At 37.0% G+C, this 24,954-nt stretch overlaps 2 protein-coding genes across 3 annotated transcripts; one reads left to right on the top strand and one right to left on the bottom strand.

The window, feature by feature from the left end:
* The first annotated feature begins 808 nt into the window (after nt 1-808).
* On the top strand, nt 809-14,851 carry kiaa0319 (KIAA0319). The gene is made up of 21 exons (XM_084088508.1): nt 809-1,128; nt 1,477-1,585; nt 2,132-2,841; nt 3,428-3,584; nt 3,704-3,802; nt 3,878-3,975; nt 4,080-4,167; nt 4,270-4,365; nt 4,454-4,586; nt 5,307-5,535; nt 7,374-7,497; nt 7,587-7,716; nt 8,772-8,920; nt 9,874-10,025; nt 10,111-10,249; nt 11,511-11,670; nt 11,824-11,960; nt 12,088-12,210; nt 12,606-12,696; nt 13,221-13,312; nt 13,504-14,851. The coding sequence occupies exons 2-21, from the start codon at nt 1,537-1,539 to the stop codon at nt 13,674-13,676; spliced, it is 3,129 nt and encodes a 1,042-aa protein (XP_083944634.1). The 5' UTR covers nt 809-1,128; nt 1,477-1,536; the 3' UTR covers nt 13,677-14,851.
* On the bottom strand, nt 14,532-24,047 carry aldh5a1 (aldehyde dehydrogenase 5 family, member A1 (succinate-semialdehyde dehydrogenase)). 2 transcript variants are annotated; one of them, XM_084088510.1, is made up of 11 exons: nt 23,958-24,047; nt 23,316-23,567; nt 21,425-21,508; nt 21,153-21,323; nt 20,938-21,054; nt 19,472-19,615; nt 19,240-19,383; nt 18,087-18,245; nt 17,638-17,801; nt 17,313-17,371; nt 14,532-15,752 (listed from the first exon to the last, which is right to left on the bottom strand). In XM_084088510.1, the coding sequence occupies exons 2-11, from the start codon at nt 23,535-23,537 to the stop codon at nt 15,541-15,543; spliced, it is 1,476 nt and encodes a 491-aa protein (XP_083944636.1). In that variant the 5' UTR covers nt 23,538-23,567; nt 23,958-24,047; the 3' UTR covers nt 14,532-15,540. The 2 variants fall into 2 exon arrangements, with proteins under 2 accessions (XP_083944636.1, XP_083944635.1); XM_084088509.1 differs by lacking the exon at nt 23,958-24,047 and having other exon boundaries at nt 23,316-23,951.
* Nucleotides 24,048-24,954: the final 907 nt, after the last annotated feature.

Below are 24,954 nucleotides of genomic sequence, written 5' to 3'. Positions count from 1 at the left end.
CGCACACCGACCGCCACTGGAAGCCAGTTATTTTCGTTTATAAAGTTTTAAATATGTATATTTTTACGACAAAACTGCACGGATTACCCTCAGAAGGCCTTCGTTTATCCCCCTGGAGCCGGATGGATTATTTTTGTGAAGGATGCATGCACATTTTGCGACTTGAATCAGCTGGACCCCATTGCTTCACATTATAACCACTGAAAGATCTAAGACATTTTCTAAAATAACTGAAAATGTGTTCGTCTGAAAAAAGATTGACATATGCATCTCGAACGGCTTGAGGGTGAGTAAATCATGGCTTAAATATCATTTTTGGGCGAACTATCCCTTTAATGCACAGCTTCACTGTGACAAGATGGCCGAACGGTGATGCCGGAAGTGACTGCGCCATAAGACATCTAGCGTTTATATATGATATCTATGGTTCCAAGTATGATCAACGTCCCTTTAAAAGTCTTTGGTTATGATGATATGTGTAATTGTTGGAGAATTTTTAAGGTGTTTTTCAAAGAAAATTGTGTATAATGGTGATGATTGTTGCTTGTTGTTGTTTTCTCTAACCACATGTTTTGGAGTGTGGTCAATATAATACTAATATACTATAATTAATAATGATAATATAATTACTTATTTTTAAATAATACAATAATATAATGGTTGTTGTTATTTCTGTGACCACGTTTTGAGGTGTGGTCGACATAATATTAATATAGTATAATTATTAATGCTAATACAATAACGTATTTTATAAAATAATATTTAAATAATATAATAATAAATAAACTAAAAAAACGTAAAAAACGTCCTACTTGGCGTCAAGGGATGTGATGATGTGGTGTGGTGTGTTTCTGCAACATCACAGAGATCACGTCACGTGTCTCCCTCCGCCCTGCTGCTCGTCTCTTGTCTGCTCTGCTGACACTCCCTCTCGCAGACATACACACCTCAACATCTCTCTAGCAATATCATAATCAGACCTTCATCTCAGCATCACTGCCACAATAGCAGGTCTTCATCCCAGCATTACTCCAGTATCCAGCGCAGGTTCGCTAGGAGCAGCAGTACGGAAGCTGATTCTCGATGTCATGGAAACAGATGCTTGAATAAGAGCGTCACATCCCACGGGTACAGATACAACTCACAATAGCAGCGCACATTTTTTGCTGTTGACTTTCTATTTAGTCCCATTGTTTTTAGTGGTTTGCTTGTTTTATGTAACAAATTGTGTTAATTTTGGGAAATAATAAAATATAACATCGCGGTTAATAGTGTCACGTGACATTTCTCCAGAGGTATCTAAGCCCTCAGGGTCGGTTGCTGTGAGGGATAGAAGTCAAATAAAAAAGACCATACAACAAATGGCATCTAGCTTTAAATTGCTTTAAATTACTATTAATGAATTAATGCTGCTGTAATGTTATTTTTGATCTGTCTGTTTGTGATAGCCTAGCGTGTTTTGTCTCATCTTTATAGAAAGTTTGAAGAGGTAATGACGGTCAAGATCCATTGTTGTGAAAAGGCAGCAGTGTCATCATGAACGTCTCACCAGTTCTCTCACTTGTGCTGCTCTTCTGTATCAGAGGCAAGTATATTTCTGCATTACATGCATCACCACCAAAACAAATCTGTACCATATGAATGTATATATTTTTTAATGGAACAATTTATTGAAGCTTCAGACAAAATTTTTATATGTTTTATTTTTTGTATCATATTTGATACTTCAGGCTTTTATGACTTATATAGTACGATAAAGTGAGAGTATGGAGCTCACAGTCAAGGAGAATGATTTTTTTAAAAAAGAAAAAGATTTATGATTTAAAAAGTAATTTATGATTAAACCAAGGAAACCTAAGATGCTTCAGTCCAGTTTAATTTAGTATGCTGCCATTTAAACATGATTTGAGGACATAAAAGACTAGAAAGACTAGAAAAACTAGGTGATAAATGCATTTTTTTCCCATAAACGTATATTTTAACTTCCTTCTTGTTCTTTCAGATTTTTTTTTGGAGATGCTGCAATACTCTGTAGGGGCTTGGTTGTGTAAAGTCTTCTTGGACTACTGAATCAAAAATGACAAACCCTAACATTTATTTCATCAGGCATTGTTGTTTGTTTCTGATGCAGTATCGGGACAGTGCTGGCAGGCTGCAACCTACACGGAGAGCGTGGTGTCTCCGGATCTGAGGAGCAGCAGTATTTTACGGGTACCGGATGTATCGTCTATGGCCCAGTGTGCGGGGGCCTGCTGTGGTCTCCTGGGCTGTGACCTGGCCTGGTTTTTTGAGCACCGCTGCTATGTGCTCAGTTGTCAGCGAAAAGAAAATTGCCAGCCGAAGCAAAGACCTGGTACTGACTCTCTCCTGGCCTTTTTGCAACGTGGGCCCCCGCAGACACTGGTTCTCCAATCCTTGGTCCAAGGAGAGTCTTTCCCAAACCACTGGCAGCCTCTGCCCAGGCACAGGGGCTCTGAGGACCATATGAAGGACCTTGCCTTGTTGGAAGGCATTCAAGATTTGGACAACACTGATGCTGAGTATGCTGAGAGCTTTCGAAGTTTGGATGAAGAAAAAAGAGCTGAAGACAGGGATGGCACAACTGTAGAACAAGAAGAAAGCCCTGGGCTATATGCTTGGCCACTTGTTCAAGGAAAAGAAGAATTCAACCAATCAGAAACGGAGAGAGTTGGTGAAAGATCGATGACAGTGCAGGGCTCTCTTGATAGTAGCTCCTTTCCCCCAAGTCACTTCCCAGAAATGAGAAATGAAAGCAGATCATCTCTTATTGAAGCAGAATCCGATGTTACTCCCCAAACAAACATTGGACTTAACATAACGGTGAGTGTTGGTTACAGATTAATGTATATAATTTCTAGACACCCTAAAGACATTGGAAACAGACAGGTTTATTATATACACTACTGTTCATTAGTTTTGGATCAGACTATTTTTGAAAGAAATTAATATAGAGGGGAGGGGGGGGGGGGGGGGGCATAGCTTTTTGCATAGCTTTTTTTAGATAATTTAAATTTAACATACATTTACATATATATATCATAAAATTGACAAGGCTGTTGGCAGCTATCAGCAATGAAAGGAACTTTTCTCTTAGATGGTATTAGTTGCCAATTCATCATCATGACTTGAAATGTCTTGATTCTATTTTAATATTGTGGCGTCATTGGGAAACATGGTGTCTCAAATGTACTCTCACTCTGGCCAAGTGCTTAATCAGTCTTTCATGTCTCATCTGCTGTGTCAAATCTTGTGAAATTTGTAAATAACACTTCATCATTATCCGGTTAGAGTCATGTCATTCACATTTTATTGCCATGTTCTGGTGTCCTGTACTAGTCCACAGACTCTTGTTGACATGGGTGACAACAGTAGAGTTTGGAAAACAATGTTACTTTTATCATTAAAGGTTGAAGAAGACCCACACAACATTTCATCTGCAACTGTTTCACCTAATGTCCTGCAAGACATCAGCACAGAGCCCTCGAGGTTCAGCGCAGTCAGCAGTTTCTTAAGTACTTCACCCAGCACTGAAGCCACATCGCAGATGATCACAGAAGAGCCAGGTACTACAGATGTGTTACTGCATTATTTGTAATTATTAGTGGTGCTTACTCATGCAAGCAAGCATCACTATTTTTATTACTCAGATTAACGTTCATTTCACACACTCTCTTTTTTTCAGAAAGAGCCCTGTCTGTGTCCATTAAAGGCCCCGTGGAATTAACACTGCCTCAAAATACAGTTGAACTTAATGCTGCTGTTAATCCAGATGACACTTCAGGTACTGTATGGCCTTCTGCATTCCTGAATCGTAATTAAGCATTTACTATTATGTTGACAGTGGCTTTTTCCTCAGAGGCTCCTTACACATATGAGTGGACTTTGGTAACGTCTCCTAAAGGACACCACGGGGTGATGGAGGGGCACCACAACAAGTCTGTTAAAATATCAGAAGTGAGACTCAACTCCTGGCCACTTTCCGTATGAGTGCCAAGTGATCATTTAGAAGATTAGACTATGCTCTTTTTTTAAAAACATCTTTGTTTCCTTTATTCCAGCTTTCCATTGGTGTCTATGCTGTCCGAGTGAGTGTGAAAGCACAACAAGCGTATGGAGAAAGTGCTGTGAACTTCACAGTACATCCTGGTATAACTTCACCCCCTTTAGATCATAATTTGATATTATTTGCCAAGCATACTGTATCTGCATGTGCTTTATATGTGAACAGGCTTACTTTTCATTCTGCAGCAGTGGATATAAATAAGCCTCCTAAGGCCGTCACTCTGCCCAAGAGCCAAGATGTGCTTCTCCGAGAAGGTTCCATCTTCATTATTAATGGCAGTCGTATGTAGCTTGTTTTGTCCATTTCTCTCAGATTTTCTTTAGATCATTCATGAGTTTTTAACCAAATGTGCATCCTGATGCTTCCCAGAGAGTGTGGATGATGTTGGAGTTGTCAGTTACCTCTGGGAAAAGGTGGACGGCCCTTTTTGGAAACCTGAGGGGCCTGTTGACACACCTGTACTACAGCTACAGAATCTTTCACCAGGAGAATATACCTTCAAGTAAGTTTAACCTGTCATACCCGACTTGCTCCAAGCGGGATTCAAACCGGGGTCTCCGGTGTGGGTGTGGGCGCTAACAAGGACACTAAAGACCACTTTACACACCACAGGTTTACACACACAGCACTTCCTGGCCTACGTCTGCACATTGCATAAGGACTTAGCTAAGTTTGTACTGTAACAATACGCTGATTTCACGCAGCCGTTATTTTGAAATCGAAAGCGAGGCTCCGGTGGGAAGAAAACCGGAAGTGTCGCCTTTAATCACAGGAGAGTCGTGAATGCGATGGCGTATTGTTGTGTTTAATGATGTTGTGTCAATTCTAAAACTGTACATACATTTCTTTCATACTTTAGACTATATACAGTGAAATTCATTTGTAAATAAAATATTTTTTTTATATATAATTCAGAAAGTAAAAAAAGAAGCAGGAATGAACTATATACATATCCTATATTGGATATTAACATCCAATAGTGTAAATCGCGGCAGCAGCTTCAGGTTGGTAGTCCAAGGCATCTTCCCACCGGAGCCTCACTTTCGATTTCAATATGGCGGCTGCGTGAAATCAGCGTATAGGCCTATGTATTGTGTAATTTTCATTCTTCATCTACGATTTGATGTTGAAATCTTTGGTGGGCGATTCCTCTGGGGCTTTTTTAATTTGGCTTGACCTCATTAACTCAATCCTGACCTGGTTTTTGCTTGTCCTACATTAGGCTGACAGTGTCTGATTCTGATGGACTGACTGACTCCAGCACTGCCACTGTAAGGGTCAGCAGCCCAAAAGATGAGCCTCCTCGGGCCAGACCAGGCAGTGACCAGGTCATCACCCTGCCTCTCAACCACCTCACCTTGTCGGGTAACCACAGCACCGATGACCATGCCATTACCAGTTACCTCTGGAGTCTCCATCCCAGAAGCCTGACCCAGAAAGTCACTATGCAGGTAATTAGATCTTTATTTTACCCAGTGGAAAAATGTGTTGCACTGAAGTGAAGAACACTTACTGGAGTTTGTCAGTGATGTCTCAGATGTTTATCCTAAAATTCATAAGAAGAAATAAAATATAGAAATAAATGAGACAAATAGAAATTGGAAAACAGGGTAGAACTTTAGGTAACACTATTTTACAGTGTCCTTGTTACATATGTTACATGTATTTACCATAGTAATAACAGTAAATTATGCATAATTACATGCAACTAACCCTCAACCAAACCCTAATCCTACCCTAACCCTATAGTAAGTACATGTAGTTGCTTAATATTACTCATTACTTAAAGGTGCAATGTGTGATATTTCTGAGGATCTATTGAAAGAAATGAAATATAAGATCCATAACTATTTTTTCAGTGGTGTATAAAGACCTTACTTAATGAACCGTTATGTTTGTATTACCTTAGAATGAGTCATTTATATCTACATAACCGCGGGCACCCCCTTTTATGAAGGTCGACATATCGTGACGTCATGTTTCTACCGTAGCCGACAGCGAACAAACAGCGCTACAGAGCACGTTTCGTCACTAACTTGAATGAGAAGCAGCAGAAAAAGACGCAGCAGAATACTCAGGTTGTCCCTGACTCTGCAAACGTGGAGAAAAACATGCTGTCTGAACGACGCCTCAGACATCGTAACGTTAGCTATTTCCCCTTACCTAGCTGCTTTGATGCTCTTATCCATAGCTCTTATCTTATACTAACTAGCATGGAAACAGGCTATGGTAAAGTCAGTGAATAAAAGACTAACACAATGATGAACAAGTAAAAATAATCGCAATAACATGTGGTTTTACTGAATAATTAAGTAAATATAAATTAATATAAAATATAATATAAAGAAACCTCATTGCTTGACTTGCTACTCTCTGCTGACTCAGACAACGACATCTTCCGATCCTACGTCGGCCACCGTAGCTTCTCATTCGAGGTTGCAATTTGAAGGATTGGCCTCGAGTGACTGACTGTTTGCAATTCGCAAATCTCACCACTAGATGCCGCTAAAAATCACACACTGCACCTTTAAATATATAATTACACTGTAACAATGACACCTTAAAACAAAGTGTAACTGAACTTTATTTTACAGTCCGGTTCCCCATCTTCATACTATGTACTTATTACAGTAATTACAATAACTGGGTAATAACTAGGTACTAACCCTGAACCTACCCCTAAACCTAACCTTAACCCATGTAAGTACCTTATATTACCCAGTATTTTCATGTACATGTAATGTAAAATAAAGATCAATAGAAAACAGAAATAAATTAGACAATTGCTGTGAGAGTAAAGAGCTGTAAAACTTAATGTCAACTATAATATGTTCAGAAGAGATTGTTGTCAAATACTGGATATGAATCATTACATTTTTCATTTTATATGATATAATGGTTCATTTTATAAATGATAACATGACGCTCAGTAGGTAGCGCTGTTGCCTCACAGCAAGAAGGTCCTGTTTCGAGTCCCAGCTGAGCTAGGAGTCTTTTCTATGTGGAGTTTGCATGTTCTCCTTGTGTCTGCAGAGGTTTCCTTTGGGTGCTCACAATCCAAAAACATGCAGTATTTGTGATTTGAAGATGCTAAATTGTCTCTGTGTGTGTGAGAGTCCCAAGTCGTGTAATGGGGAGGGTTGGTGAAAGACCTGACAACCTACCCCGGAAAAATCATTGTCAAGAAAATTCATGGACAGTATCTTGTGAATGGCAAGAGATGGCCATAGAATCAGTTATAGCAGAAACAGAATAGCAGTTGATGTTTTCATATGCTATGTGTTTTCAGGATGTGAGATCACCTTTCCTGCAGCTCTCTGATCTCCAGGAGGGTCGGTACACGTTTCAACTGACAGTCACTGACTCCAGAGGTCAACAGGATTCAGACACCATCTCAGTCACTGTGCTACCTGGTAAAACAAACCCACTAACACCAGTCAGATTCAGTGTGTATAAAGAAAATCTATACATTCTCTATAATTGAAATTTTGTTGTGTGGTAGCAAACAAAGCACCAGTCGCTATAACAGGGCCAGACAGGCAACTCTTCCTCCCAGTCGACAGCATCACGTTGAATGGCAGCGACAGCACCGATGATCAGGCCATCAGCAGCTACCAATGGGACATGATCAGGTACCAGTATCATTCTTTTAACGTTGCTCCTTTACATTGAACTGGATGAACTGGTTCATGAACCAAATTATTTGTTTGTAAATACATTTAAATGTAACACTTTGTTTTAAGGTGAAGTAGTTGCACGTTACCACATGTACTTACTATAGTAATAACAGTAAATTATGTATAATTACAAGTAACCCTAAACCAAACCCTAACCCTAACTGTTACTCTGTAGTAAGTACATGTAGTTAATTAATATTACTCAGTACTTATTTGAGTATGTACAATGTAACTACGTCACCTTAAAATAAAGTGTAACCCATTTAAATTATATTATATATCATTATATATTATATTTTATACAAACATTTACCTTCACCTACTTATTTACTGTTTAAAAGTTTGGGCTCTGTAACAGTTTTTTTATGTTTTTGAATCTCTCTTATGTGAACCAAGGCTGCATTTATTTAATTTAACGAATTAATTTAATAAAAAATAAATAAAAACAGTAATATTGTGAAATATTATAATAATTTTAAACAACTGTTTTCTATTTTAATACATTTTAAAATATAATTTATTCCTGTAATGGCAAAGCTGAATTTTCAGCATCATTACTCCAGTCTTCAGTGTCACTTGATCCTTCAGAAATCATTCTAATATGCTGATTTGCTGCTCAAGAAACATTTCTTATTATTAGTAATGTTGAAAATGTTTTTGTGGAAACCATGACACATTTTTTCAGGATTCTTTGATGAATTGAAAGTTCAAAAGAACAGCATTTATTTGACATAGATATGTTTTGTATAATATAAATCATATTTAATGTCAGTTAAATACATCATTGCTGAATAAAAGTATCAATTGCTTTTTAAAATTTTTTATTAACCCCAAACCTTTGAACCGTACTGTACATAGGCATTTTATTAAAATATATTAAAAAAATGATGTCTCATATTTCAAAACACATTTCTACATTTTCAATCACCCTTAGTGTTGCATGAATAGTAAAGGATTTTGGTGAAAATTGTATTGATGTGCCATCAACACTCCCCTATGTAACGGTGAAGTGGACCTCCAGGCTTGAAGATAAAAGATGCCAGTAAAGCAGTTGCCATAGCAACTGGCCTGAGATCTGGGAATTACAAGATCAAACTGACTGTGACAGATCAGCAGGGAGAAACAGACAGCGCAGTCCTGACCGTTAGCATTAAAGAAGGTGAGCAGAATTATGTAAATGGATAAATATAAGTAACACATAATATGCATTTCTAGAATTTAAACATGGACATTTAAAATGCATGAATGTCATTGCATTACAGAAAATAGAAAACCAACTGGAATTTATTTTAACGTATAGGAGCTCTTCGCATGGTGGTCAAAAATGAACGATTTATTATTTTTTTAATTTCCATGAAATGAATGTACTATATTTTAGTTCTATGTTTTTTATTTAACGTTTTGTATTTTTAGGGGATTTTATGGAACTAAATTATATTTATGTGGTAGTTGTAATCCATTTATACACTTTTTGAGCATAGTCCTAAAAATAAAATATCTAACTTAAACTGTCATAAATCTTGAATGCTTTGGAGCACAGACTTAAGTTTGGTTTAAATGACGTCACTCTTGACAGATTATTGCTGAAGTGAAAAAAAGTTTTAAAAAGTTATATAATTTTTACGTTTATTATGAAAAATGTTCAAAAATACTATTTAATTTTTTTATATGAAATATATATTTTCCAAAACATGTTTTACTTTAAAACTGCTAGAAAATTAAAGCCATAAATCTAAACAAGATGTGTTCCAAATTTTCCAAACGTTTTCACTAGATGAAATTCGTTGCCCATTTATTTCCAATCCAGTCATTTTTATCACAAGTGTGACTATTTTTTCAGGACCATTTAACCTTTTCGAATAATGTAAAAAATAAATTTAAAAAAATCTGTTCACAAAGCAAGTGCCAAAACCTTTTCCAAGTTTCGTACCATTCCGATGAAGTAAAAAAAATTATACAAAAAATAAATAAAAATCTTCACAAGAACACCTTTCAAGTGAAATATTTCACAAAAAAGAAGGTTGTCTGACTTTAAATGACAATGCAATAGATATTCTGACAAAAAGCGTTCTAGGACGTTTCCAGCAATTCAGTGTGTTGTGAAATTCACAGCCAAAAGCCTTCCACTAGTCGCCCATGCCAGCGGAAGCCACACACTCACTCTGCCCAACAACTCTCTGGTGCTCAGGGGCTCGGTGTCCAACAGCGGAACAGCAAACGTGTCCTTTCTTTGGGTCCGAGATGAACAGAGTCCTGCTGCCGGGGTGAGTGAGTTATTTGTACACCATTTGCTGTGGTTCAGTGTTTTACCTGATTCTCTACTCTTGTTTTCATATCTTTCGAGAGTAGGATGTTTTATATGGCTCAGATCACGAGGCCTTCCTTTACCTCGCCAATCTGGTAGAAGGAACGTACCTATTCCAACTCCGGGTCACTGATGCCCAGGGCCGCTCGAACATGGCTACGGCCACTGTGGAAGTGCGCCCTGGTAAGATATTTCTCATTCATTGTAGAAAACAGTTGCTAGATATTTAAAATGCATCATTTATTTGGCATGTCGTATAGGATAAGAATACACTGCTGTTCAAAAGTTTGGGGTCGGTAAGATTTAAAAAAAAAAATAATTAAATAAGAAGCTTCTTTTGCATGTATTTGAGTAAAAATACTGTAAAAACAGATATATTCAGTAGTATTTTTACTATTTTTACAGTAGCATTTTTTTTTCAAATGAAAATAATTATAATAAGCTGATTTGGTGCTCAAGTAAGACTTCTTATCAATGTTGAAAACAGTTGTGCTGCTTAATATTTTTGTAGAAACCATGATACATTTTTTCAAGCTTGACCTTGACCTAGTCCAGTTTCACCACTGTGGATCTAATGGGTGGAGGCATTGAGTTATGGATAGGATTAGGGTGTGTTTGGAGCTTCTAGCTCCACCCATTACACCCAAATGACATCAAGAGAGGGGGAGCTGGACTTCACACTCCACCCATGGCTTTGCAGTGAGCCATCCCTCTTTTTTTCAGGATTCTTTGATGAATATAAAATTCAAAAGAACAGCATATTTTGTAACATTGTAAATGTCTTTATTGTGACTTTTGATCAATTTAATGCATTCTTGCTGAATAAAAGAATTAATTTCAAACAAACTTTTGAATGGTAGTCAGGAATAATATTAGAATGATGTTATCCTTAAACAAACCTTATCAGAATATTTCTACCATCATGTAAACATTTAAAGGGAGAGTTTACCCAATGAAAACTCTGTCAATAATTATTCACCCTCATGTCGTTCCAAACCCGTAAGACTTTCGTTCATCTTCGGAACACAAATAATCTGAGAGGTTTCTGTCCCTCCATTGACAGCTACACAACTACCAATTTGACGCTTCAAAAAGATCATAAAGAGATCGTAGAACTAATCCATGTGAATTGAGCGGTTTAGTCCAAATTTTCTGAAGAGAATCGAACGCTTTATATGACAAACAGATTGAATTTAGGCTTTTATTCACATATAAACATTGATCAGCGCACATAAACAGAAGCTCAACCGAACCTGCCTGACACGCGAGAACAAACCTCTTGCGGAAGCTCAAACTGCTGCTTAACACAAGATAATGAACCTCATTGGTTCTCGCACATCAATCGAACATGCTTCCACTTACCACAATTGATGTGTGAGTTAATGAATGTTTATGTGAATAAAAGCCTAAACTTTAGTTTGAAGCCATTGATATCTGTGTGCAGATCCACGTGAGCGAGAGGAGGTGGAGCTTGAGCTGCAGGTGTGTGTGGCTCAGGTCAGCCAGCTGCAGAAGGACACTGTAGTGAGACAGCTGGCCGCCCTACTGCACGTTCTGGACTCAGATATTGCACTGAAGGGCCTGCACGGTCAGACAGACATCAGGTACTACACACACATTAACCAAACTAGTCTAAAGGATAGGATTAAACTCCAAAACTCCATTTTGACATGTGTTGTTCTTAAATGAAGCATAATTATAATTACTAGAAATTAATCCTAGTTTAGTTAACGCCTAAACGTTTTTTTTATGTTTAGCACAGTATTTAGGTTCTCAGTGCAGGGTCCTGATGGTACGATCCCAGGCCCAAAGCTCACTCGTCTGCTGAGAAACCAGCTGTTGCGAGAGAAAACCGACTTCTTGCTCTTTAAGGTCTTAAGAGTGGACACAGTCAGTGAGTGACTTGATTTGTTATCTTTAAAGACATTTTTCCACTTAATTTCCCTAACTACAAATGGTAAAAGTAATTTATATAATAAATTAAAAAGCTTTATGCAGACTTTCAGTTTTGAATATTTCAGTGTGTTTGCTGCTGTGTTCTGGACGTGGTCAGTGTGACCCCGTTACAAAGAGCTGTTCCTGTGACCCTCTTTGGATGGAAAACCCCATTCGCCATTTCCTTGAAGATGGCGAGAGCAATTGCGGTTAGTGTGACATCTCTATTCTATCTCCAAATAAGGCAAATATGTAAATGAGACATTTTAAATAAGATAGAAGCAAGTTCAGACCTAAGGTGTGGTCATCTGTGAAATTTTGCGTTCAAAATCAATTTATTTCAATAGGAATTTACACAAGCGGGAGTATCCTGAAGTAGATTTTGCATTGGGTTAAGCTGTTTGGTTGGAAAGTGATTTTTGTGTGAGCGGTGCTTCATGCAGTGCTATTGACAATGGACGTTTTATTCCCACAAAATGTCGGTAACGTGACCACACTTTCATTGGTGCTTTCTGCTGTGCTAAATTATATAGACATGAAAAAATCTAGAATGATTGACAGCAGTGGAAAGGCTGAGGGCTGATCTTTTGTCTCCTCCCTGCAGACTGGAGCGTGTTGTATGTCACAATCTCTTGTTTGGTGACAATCATTTTCCTCTTGTCAATCAGCTGGATTTGCATCTGCTGCTGTAAAAGGTGATAAAGATTCTATTACTGCATGTAAACAAATGGCCTATTCAAATGTGTGGTATGAGTTATGTTATGTCAGTCCTACAAGTCCAGTATTAAAGGGATAGTTCAGCCAACAAAAAAACAAAAACATTTTGCCATTGTTTACTCACCCTCATGTTGTTTCAAACCCATACAACGTCTTTTGTGGAACAAAATTATGTTTTAACTACTGTTTTCCATCAAAGAACTGTGAATATCAAATTTTTAAACTTCCGGATCAACACAAAAGCATTATAAAAGTGGTCCATTTTGCCACTTTTAAACTGAAATTTTGTCAAAGCTATTGTCTTCAGATGACTTTGAATATAGTGTACAGGTGAGGTTGCTCTGTATGGACTGCTTTTATATTTTTGGTGCATTTGTACTCATTCACTTTCATTATATTTAGTGGGCATCTTTTGTTCCATGAGAAACAATGACATAATGGTGATTTTGTGTACTTGTGGTATGAATATCTTTACTCTATACTTTGTTTTGCGCTGTTTTAGAGGAAGACGCACCAAAGTGAGAAAGAAAACCAAGTATACAATACTGGACAACATGGATGAACAGGAGAGGATGGAACTTCAGCCAAAGTATAGTAAGTTTCAGACCTGATTTCTTGATTAACTTATTTCACGCTGCAATATTGCAGGGAGGAATGAAGACAGACATTCTTGCACTCATTGGAGGCTTGTATTTTTAAGTGGTTTTCACCTTTTTTAGAGGCAGACCATTAGGTTTGTAATTGTAGTTCATTCTGCATTCACTTTTCTTTGTTTGTCATTTTAGATATTAAACACAGGAGCACAGAGCACAACTCGAGTCTGATGATGTCAGAATCAGAGCTGGACAGCGAGCAGGACAATATTTTCAACTATGGGAGAGCCGATAAAGCTCGGAACAGAGCCAATGGAGTGGTCAGAAATGGAGACACTCTCAGCCTTTGTCCCGTGGAGGGTTGAGTCTCACATGGACAAATAGACATTTCTTCATGGTGGATATTTACAACGCAAGGGTATTGTTGAATATTCCACAAATTTAGATAAAGACTGGCTGAATGAATGAACTACTAAATGACTACTGAATGCAGATGGTCTTGCAATGAATAATCATGGTTTGCTAAATGATTCAGTACATTTAGTTTTTAAGTTACCAATAGCATATACAATCTGAATATAAAAAGACGTGCATTCAACTCACACAATCGCAGTTTTCCTCAGTACTGTATGTGCTTAATAATGCTTGTATGTTCAGTGACACAGTGCAAGCAATTGCCTGCTTATTTTGGCTATTTATATGATGCTTCAATGATCAATTTTAGGGAGAAGCTGCAAATAACTGATCTATTACAAAAGCAAAATTAAAAAAGAAAGCAAATATCAATCTTCTTTATGCAAGAACATTTTAACTGTACTGAACTTTTTGAATGTTAATGTGCCTGATTAAAATGCACACTTTTTGTTATGATTTTTTGGTATTTGTTGTTTTGTCTCTGATACTGTACTGTATCTTTTTAACGTTCTGGTTTTACAAGCTTTTAAAATTTCTGCTTCAGCTGAAATTGCAATAGAAGCCATTTGTACCTGGCATATTGTGACGAGGAGATGCATTTCTTAAATTTTCTTTTTTGTTTTAATGCAGCTGGAGATGAAAATAAATAAAGACGTGGCACTTTACAGAGGTTAAGACTGTTTTATAACTAAAACAAGAGTTAAATATTTATAGTAGCAGTGTCAGAAATGTCATGAAACAGTGTGCATTTACTTAGTTTAGCTGAGCCATTTCATCACTAATAGCAGAAGTTAAAATGTCCAGAGTTAAAGTTTCAGCTGTATTTATTAGTCTTTACATCTTCATGCACTTATCTGTAAACATTTCAATCATAAGTACGAAAATGAATATACTTCTAAACATACAGTTTACAATACAATTAGGTATATCAATTGAGAATTAATATTTACAACAATTAAAAAAACACTAAATACTTTGGCACAACTTTTGGCCACAATGACAACTTTGTTAACTTGCTAGACAAATCTTTATACTTAAATACCTCAAATCAGAACAGTTTAAGCACCCAAATATATCCCATCATTTAGATTTCTACATTTTGCAGAAGCTTTTATCCAAAGCGACTTACAAAAGAGAAACAAACAACCTTAACAGTCAATGTTTCATGTTTAGCAGTCTTACTCTATTTCTAGATTTACAAAAATAGAACACGTAGTAAGTTTAACATTTACACTCTGGAATAGCATTTTTTTAATGTTTGTGCTTTTATTTCTCACTGGATCAACCCCCAATCCCTATATTTGTACATCCTTAATCATAAATTGGGTTTGCTTATTTTTTTGTGCCTAAATTAATCAGCTACACTGCAAAAAATAAAATAAAAAATTAAACAGGGTAAAAAATAATTCACAAAAACTTTAGATATTAAAGAAATCTCATCTTACACAATTACACAAAAATAGGTTTGTCTTGTTTTGTTTAGCTATTTTTACATAAAAATAAAGTTTGTTTTTTTTCAGGGTATGTCAAGTCTTATTTCAGAGCAACTAGGTTACTTCAATCAGTTATGATGGACAGAATATGAAAGAGGGCAATTTGTACCACCTCTGTTTACAGCAAATATCTAAAATACCAGTCAACAAAATGTCTCTGCTCTTTCAGAACATCAATTCTTATAGTCAATATTCAGTTACATCTAACTAAAAGAGAGAATGGTTCACAGCGTTTTGTAGATTATGTTTTTATGATGGTCTCGCTTGAATAATGGCACACTACAATTGTATTTTTTGCTCTAACCGCTAGTAACCATTGTCTTCAAGGAGAGAGTCCCCCAAAACACATGTACTTTACTTCCAGATACTCATCAATGCCATATTTGGATCCTTCTCTGCCCAGTCCAGACTGTTTGACTCCACCAAAAGAGGCTTCTGCGGTGGAGAGCAGACCTTCGTTGACCCCGACCATGCCCACCTCCATCTGCTCGGCAACTCGCCAGATCTGACTGATGTCTCTGGAGTAAAAGTAACCTGTTGAAAGAAAACAGTTTTGAATGCTATGCCACTGAAAATGACAAGAGCTAGCTGTTCTTGTTTGCTTTATTTACAGCCCTATAATAGGATGCACTCACTTGACCATCCAGATACATTAGGGTACAATAGAGCTAAAGGAAAATGTGATTTTTGTGGTTCCATAATATATGATAAAAAAATTATGTTACCGGCAAAGTGTGTAATCCGGCATTCTATAGAATGCCTAGGCAATGTATAGAATTCCTGATGTTTTTTGCAAAAAATACATTACCTAATTCTATACATTACCTAGGCATTCTATAGAATGCCGGATTACACACTTTGTCGTAACATATATATATATATATACAGTGAGGAAAATAAGTATTTGAACACCCTGCTATTTTGCAAGTTCTCCCACTTGGAAATCATGGAGGGGTCTGAAATTGTCATCGTAGGTGCATGTCCACTGTGAGAGACATAATCTAAAAAAAAAAATCCAGAAATCACAATATATGATTTTTTAACTATTTATTTGTATGATACAGCTGCAAATAAGTATTTGAACACCTGTCTATCAGCTAGAATTCTGACCCTCAAAGACCTGTTAGTCTGCCTTTAAAATGTCCACCTCCACTCCATTTATTATCCTAAATTAGATGCACCTGTTTGAGGTCGTTAGCTGCATAAAGACACCTGTCCACCCCATACAATCAGTAAGAATCCAACTACTAACATGGCCAAGACCAAAGAGCTGTCCAAAGACACTAGAGACAAAATTGTACACCTCCACAAGGCTGGAAAGGGCTACGGGGAAATTGCCAAGCAGCTTGGTGAAAAAAGCTCCACTGTTGGAGCAATCATTAGAAAATGAAAGAAGCTAAACATGACTGTCAATCTCCCTCAGACTGGGGCTCCATGCAAGATCTCACCTCGTGGGGTCTCAATGATCCTAAGAAAGGTGAGAAATCAGCCCAGAACTAGCCCAGAAACCTGACTGATCTAGAGAAGATCTGTGTGGAGGAGTGGGCCAAAATCCCTCCTGCAGTGTGTGCAAACCTGGTGAAAAACTACAGGAAACGTTTGACCTCTGTAATTGCAAACAAAGGCTACTGTACCAAATATTAACATTGATTTTCTCACGTGTTCAAATACTTATTTGCAGCTGTATCATACAAATAAATAGTTAAAAACTCATACATTGTGATTTCTGGATTTTTTTTATTTAGATTATGTCTCTCACAGTGGACATGCACCTACGATGACAATTTCAGACCCCTCCATGATTTCTAAGTGGGAGAACTTGCAAAATAGCAGGGTGTTCAAATACTTATTTTCCTCACTGTATATATTTTGTTTTTTTTGTTTTTTTGTAGTCTAATGTAGTCTATTGTACATGCCTTTCAACCAATAAGAAACACTCATAATCTTTTCAGCCATGTAAAACTGTCCAAAAAAAAAAAAACTTTGTAAACACTGAAATGTAGAGATTATATATATATATATATATATATATATATATATATATATATATATATATAAAAAAAAAACATGATTAATTTGCACAGATGTACAAACCTGCTAAACCAACAGGAGAAGCATTGGCAATAGCAAGTGCCTCCTGTTCTGTGTTGAACCTGGAGAAGAAGAAAAAAACAGTCAGCAGCAGGCGGAAGACTCAACCAGATATGTTAAATCATTAATCCTATTCATAAAACATGTTATGATTTTAATTTGAATAAATCTAAATATTTTTATAAAAATAAATTAAACTTTTCACTCAAATTATGTTGGTAATGAAATCGGTAGATAGATAAATCTGTAATGCAAAAGAAAATGTTTTAAATGACTACATTTGGGGTTAACAACAAGTTACATAATGCAACAACCTGTAAATACTCACTTAACAACAGGAATGAGGGGTCCAAAGGTCTCCTCCCGCATACAGAGCATGTCAGTGGTGACATTGGACAGCAGGGTGGGCTGCATGAAGGAGCCCTCCAGCCTCTTCCCACCTCGAACTATGTTTGCTCCCTGTGCCACAGCATCTGCAACCTGACCCTCCACCTGAGAGAAACAACAGCATTAAATCCTTTCATCTCAACCAAATTTCCTTCACATGATCTATCTGTGTGTGTCAGTGTTGCCAAGTCAGGCTACTTTTACACTGTTACCATGGGTTGTTGTTTAAGTCCGCTGGTTGAAGTGACAACCTTGCTTTTTACCCCCTGGAATGCCAATTAGGCTAGTCTTCCCGTGATTGGGCTAGTTTTGATTAGCAATTGGTCTGGTTTTGTTATGCAGACCTGGCAACCCTCGGTGTGTGTGCTGATTGACAGTGGCATGAGGCACCTTCTCTGCGGCGCGGGTGTTGATGAGCGGCCCCTGTGTGGTGGTGGGCTCTGAGCCGTGGCCAATCTTCAGCTCGCCATCCATAGCCTTCGCCAGCTTTTCCATGAAAGCATCATGAATCCCACTCTGCACCAAAAAGCGGTTGGAGCACACACAGGTCTACAGCAGAGATGAGTACAAGATGCGTTACGAGTGAGGAGAACAGCTGGTTACAAAAATGTCATATACACCATGATATTTACATGCTACTCTAAGGCAATTCAAAGAATATCATTGTACTGAATCCTGATGAGTACCTATAGTTCCACTATTTTTCTCATTGTTTATGAAAAATATTCACTAAACTGTTTAGGTTAGGGATACACGATATATCGGTATCGGCAGATATATGTTCATTTTAATGCTGAATATGTTCATTATTCAGCCCGATAAGAAAATTTGACTGATATATTAAAGCCGATAAATTATGATTATTTTCTTCAGCTGAGACACTTCAGATGCGCACTGTTCGACGTGATTGTTTTTGAATTGCTTGAAATATGACTGGAATTACTTCATAAAGGAAAATACAGGTAATCGCAAGAAGTGCAGTCTCATAGAGGCATAATGAGAGCATTATAATTGTGTGCTTGGGACAATGCTTTTAATGGTGAGACTTTTGTTTTTGTAATCAGGCTCTCAAAAATTATGTATAAATTTGGATTTAGATTTATTGGGCAATATATTTGTTATTGGCTTTCAAATATAAAGAATTATCGGTTATCGGTATCAGTCAAAATTTTAATATCGGTGCATCCCTAGTTTAAGTGAATCTCAAAAAGAAATGTATGGGTCACATTTCTCCCCAAAATAAACAGGAAAAAATAAGAAACAATATTTTGCATAAATTAATTAATACTATTAAGATTTTTTCATGAAAATTAAGCACATTTTCCTCACAATTCCCATTACTGTAATGTAATTATAATTTAAATAAAGTTATTATTAAAATATTATACAAATATATTTATTTAAATTAAAAAGAATTCATTCATCATGCTAGCAGATTATTTCTAAAATTTACAACAAAAATAACTAAGCAATAACTTTATTGTGTACATTATTGTGATTTAAAATGACTCATACCATGACGTAATATTGAAATAACATTCACCTGGCCTGAGTTCCTGAACTTGGAGGCCATCGCTCCAGCAACGGCTTTATCAACATCTGCGCTGTCAAATACAATAAAGGGGGCGTGTCCTCCTAACTCCATGGAGACCTTTTTGACCGTTCCCGCAGCATGTCTTAGTAGTATCTGCAAAAGCATTTACTTAGGCAATTACTAAATTATGTTGAACATTAAATGTTGACCGCACACATAAATGAGATGGGTGGATGTTAACCTTGCCAGTGGCCGTAGAACCAGTAAATGAGATTTTGGCCACTAAAGGGTCCGTGCAGAGCAGCTCTCCCACAGCAGGGGTCATTTCTCTTGAGCAGGGCACCACATTAAACACCCCCGGAGGAATGCCAGCCTGAACTGACAACTAGATAGGAATACAATAGATTATAAATTCTTTCATATACATTACCTTTCAAAAGTTTGGGGTCGATAAGACTTTTTAATGTTCTTGAAAGAAGTCTCTTATGCTCAACTTTATTTGATTAAAAATACAGTAAAACTAGAATTTTGTGAAATATTATTACAATTTAAAATGATTGTTTTCTATTTTAATTTATTTTGATTCATTGCTGTGATGGCAAAGATGAATTTCCTGAGTTAGCAAAGATTCAGTTTGTGATATACTCACTGCAAAGTTCTTGCTTAGGGGTAAAAATAAATTTGAAATACCTTTGCAGTGGTATACTGTTAAACATCCCAACACTGCCCACGCAGAGCACAGTTTAGATGAATATGTAAATATGCGCAGTGTGCTTTCCTCTCAATAAAAAAATTAAACATACAACAAAAATAACATAATTTATAAAAATAAAAATAAATAATTGCTCTGCAATTCGGCACTATTCAGTCGTCACATCACGTTAATTTATACCACTTTATACAATATTGTTTTAAAGTCCCCCTGTGGTGAAAATCAAGCTTTTAAATGTTGTTTATATGTCTATATGGTGTTTTTAATATGCTTTAAGACAAACCATGTGCAAATTCATAAGTCAACACCATTGCTGAGTAATTTCTTCTAAAAACTGCAGTGAACCAAAGACAGAATAAAAAACATGGTTTGAAATCGCTGGTGTTTCTGACGTCACAAACTACCTCATAACCAATCACGTCAACGAGTGGATCTCTGAGCTGGTGTGAGTGAGTGGAGGCGGGGCTAATTTGCATATTCATAGAACCACGTATACTAAAGGAGGCAAGGGTGTAGAGTTACATTCAAGCTATTTTAAGGCATGAAGATTTTTTTTCCAAGGAAAAAAACGTTTAAATATGTCATTTTGGTGATCAAAGATGAGTTTTAAGTGATACAATTATTGACTACAGGGGGACTTTAAAGCCACAAATAGTTGTTTAGTCATGTTATCTACAGGCCTACTGTAATTGAGATATTTATTCAAGAAATTTATTACAAACAAAGAAGTTTAGTACGTAGAAATTTCTTTCAGAGCAGGATTTGAGCACACATCGTCCAACCGGTGAGCGTGAGCAGTACATGAGTAGCGTTCGCTTGGGCCGTAAGTGACTGAGTGGAGCGATTTGGCATAGAGCTGAATATGGCACGCACTGGCATGCTCTGCTGAGAAGTGATAAAATAAAAAAAATAAAAATCTTACTGACTCCAAACTTTTTTACGTAGTGTATCTATAATGCAGACTAGTTTAATGGCTTTAATTGAAACCGACAGACCTCAGCAAGGGCCAGAGCAGAGAGAGGTGTGTCCTCAGCCGGCTTCACCACTACAGTACAGCCCACCGCCAGCGCGGCGCCCACCTTCCTGGTTATCATGGCACTGGGGAAATTCCACTGTAGGGAGAGAAAGTTGAAAATCACAGCTGGCAGTTTTAGTTTAGCTCATTGATCCTGATGGTGTTATGCTATCAGAACGAAGAAGGAAGTCTCACAGGTGTGATGATGGAAGCCACTCCCACCGGCTGCTTGAGTAACAGGATCTTGCGGTCCTTGGCTGAAGGTGCAACAATATCTCCATATACACGTCTGGCCTCTTCAGAGAACCACTCCAGAAAGGAGGCAGAATATGTAATCTCTCCAAGAGACTCCTTCATGGGCTTCCCCTGTACACACATATGTGTTATAACATCTCCTAAAATATGGATCCTTGTAAATGGACACGTTAAGAAGTTGTAGACTGTATGTAATAGGTCAGTATACTTACACACTCTGCTGTGATCAACTTGGCAAGATCGTCCCTGTGCTGAATGATGAGATCGAACCATTTCCGCAACAAAATGCTTCTTTCCTGCAAAGAGAAATCAATATGAGGAGAACTGATTTTTATATTCAATTAAATTATAACTTTGTTTATTAAAAGAAAAAAAATACTAAAACAGTAATATTGTGAAATATTATTACAATTTCTAATTCTAATATGCTGAAATGGTGCTCAAGAAACATTTCTTATAATCAATAAGTTCCTCCTAATATTTTTGAAGGAACCGATATTTTTTTAGGATTCTTTGATGAATAGAAAGTTCAAAAGTACAGCATTTATTTGAAATACAACATTTCTGTAACAATGTAAATGCATTTTGTAACTTTTGTTCAGTTTAATGCATCCTTGCTGAATAAATGTATTAATGCAACTAGACTTAAATTATGCAACATATAGGTTACATTTTGTTTATTTTCGAGAGAAATATGACCAGTTTTTAAGGGAGAAAAATGACTTAAATGACAATTAATAGGTAATTTTCATTGCCATTTAAGTGAAATTACTGAACTTAAATATACGAGCTTGATAAAAATGATCATTCTAGAAGAAAATTTCAGATGGCTTTTGCATCTGAACTCATCATATATATATATATATATATATATTAGGGCTGTCAATCAATTAAAAATTTTAATCAATTAATCACATGATTGTCGTGAGTTAACTCGTGATTAATCGCATTTAATCGCACATTTTTTTATTTGTTCTAAATATACCTTAAATTAATACTTTTCAAGTTTGTAATACTCTAATCAACGTGGGCATGGATAAATATAGATGCTTTATGCAAATGTATGTTTATTATTGAAACCATAGTCAATATAGAGCATGAAGACGAGACATGTTTTAAAGGTCATAGATGTTTTTTCAAAGAACTTGTTCATGTCTATTAGACACATGTAGAAAGAACAAAGAAATACCATGTTCCCATTACTTCTCTTTCTTTGCACTGAGCAATTTACTAACAAAAAAAATGTTTAGATTTTTGCATGACAGGGCAGCTCTTCTGAAAATGCTAAATGTACATTTATTATTTATTATTACATTATAGTTTGTCTCTCTCTGTGCCCATTTTGATGAAGCTAAATTCTCAATAAAACTGTTTTCATTGGTATATTTTACTGTTTCTATTGTGACTGAAACGCGACCCAATAAACATAACCGGCTCTCCCTTCCAAGACGTTAAACTGCACAAAAATTCTGATAATCGAGCCGTCGTCTGGTGAAATCAAATACACATAAGCTAAAGACAATATCCGTGTATATTTGTAAAATTAGAGAAGCAACATAATATCTGTTTAACTGAATTAAAGCGCTGCTCCTCCGCGCGAGACGCAGAGAGAGAGAGAGAGAGAGGCGCGCGCGCGCGCGTGCTGAGAGAGCCGGTAGATTCTCAGAAACTAAATAAGGTTTGGGCGCTTTGTTGAAGGAAAAAAAAATCGCTAAAGGGGTCTGCAATGTCGCTAAGTTGCCAACACGGTGTATCTCCATTTCTCCAACTAGGGTTGGGCCACGGGTCAAACAGAAAATATGCGCTGCGTTAATCGCCCGTTAAAAAAATTAGTGCCGTTAATATGATTTTTCGTTAACGCGTGATTAACGCGCTAACTTTGACAGCCCTAATATATATATATATATATATATATATATATATATATATATATATATATATATACACACACACACACATACATACATACATACATGCGCATATATATATATATATATATATATATATATATGCACCGGTTCTTGTAAAGAATTAAGTCCAATGCAGAAGAGTTAAATGACAATCCAGCAAAATAATAACATTTCCCACACATATTCATTTCACCTTGGCTGTATGACTCTTCCACAGGTGAAACGCTTTGTATGCAGCATTGACAGCGTCTTGAGCTTCCTTAGTACCGCAGTTTGACACCTTCGCGATTTCTTCTCCAGTGGCTGGATCTAACACGGGGAATGTGGATGCAGCGGAGACCCAGCGCCCGTCTATGAAGCCTTCAGTCCGCAGGAGCTGCGCTGACACGTCGAGGCTGTACGGCCGCCGCAGCATGATGGGCACTGTGGGTAGGCCAGAGAACACCTGCCGAAGAATACACCGACCTCTTGAGAGATATAAACTGCCCATGTTTAAACCTGACAGGCCTAATAACACAACACCTCTGTATGTTTGTCTGCAGATTGAGGCGTGCAAGAAGTCTAATATCAAGCTCAATCCAGTCTAAGAGGGCGGTCGCTTTAAACTATAGACTGTAAAAAAAAAAAAAAATAACACGTGATTATGCGTTTGTAACAGTAACGTTATTCCCTTATTTAATTCTGCTATAGACTCATAATATGTATAACGTTAGCTGAAAAAAATGCTTCGTTAATTTCCGCCCTTAAAACAGTAAAGCCGGAGTGTTAAAACTGAATTATAAGACAATTCGGATCGTTTGGATTGCATGTTGCATACACTCTGTTTTTCACTCACTGCAAAGCAGGAAATTCTATCGGGTTCAAGAGACGGTAGTGGTGGAAGGCGACATTAGCCACGTCCGATTCATGAAAGAGTCGGAAATGTTTAATGAATCAGTTGAACCGGTTAAAAAACGGTCCAAATGATTCGTACACGAGTCAGTCCGTTGAACTACACCAAATAACTTGTATTGACCACACAGTAGCCTATAATATCGTAACCTTCCTAAATTGCCTAAATCATTTTTTCAGGTTTCTCAGAAAACACAAAAATTTTCGCTCTTCTTGATGCAACTGCCATCTTGAAAAGCTTGTAAAATTGCCTAAGTCTCATTGTCTTTTGACTTAAGCAAAATAAAACAGCCTAAGTCACACTCTTGACATAGACCATTATACTACAGGGGTAGAAATGCATGATCTGTTCAACTGAGGATGTGGGCGATTTTACCAGAGGTGGCCAGCATCATGAGAAGATGACTTGTGCAAAAAAAAAAAAAAAAAAAAAAATCATTTTTGGCAATTATTTTAGGAAGGTGACGATATGCCAGATTATTAGCCTTGAACCGAACTGTTCAAAGGAATCGATTCGCGGAAATGAATCTGCGTGGCACATAAACAACTCTGGTCTGTTACAATCAACATAAGCTCAACAGCGCCTTCTGTGGCAACTTTACATAAGCGACTGTGCAGTTTAAACTACAGAAAATCTCATACCGTAAATTAAAAAAATATATAGCACGTCCTATTATTGTGGACACCTCAAAGGAAGAATAAAAATGGTCTTCAAACAAGATGAAACTGCATTTGCTTTCTCCTTTAGTGAGAAATCATCCATCCACCACTTTATCCTCTACAGCAGTGGTTCTCAAACCTGTCCTGGAGGACCACTAACACTGCACGTTTTCGTTGTCTCCCTAATCAAACACACCTGATTCAACTCTTCAGCTCATTAACCCATGTGATAATGAGCTGATGAGTTGAATCAGGTGTGTTTGATTAGGGAGACAACGAAA

The sequence above is a fragment of the Abramis brama genome (genome assembly GCF_963993115.1).
Source record: "Abramis brama genome assembly, chromosome: 17".
Classification (NCBI taxonomy): domain Eukaryota; kingdom Metazoa; phylum Chordata; class Actinopteri; order Cypriniformes; family Leuciscidae; genus Abramis; species Abramis brama.
This window is presented reverse-complemented; position numbering and strand designations above follow the sequence as displayed.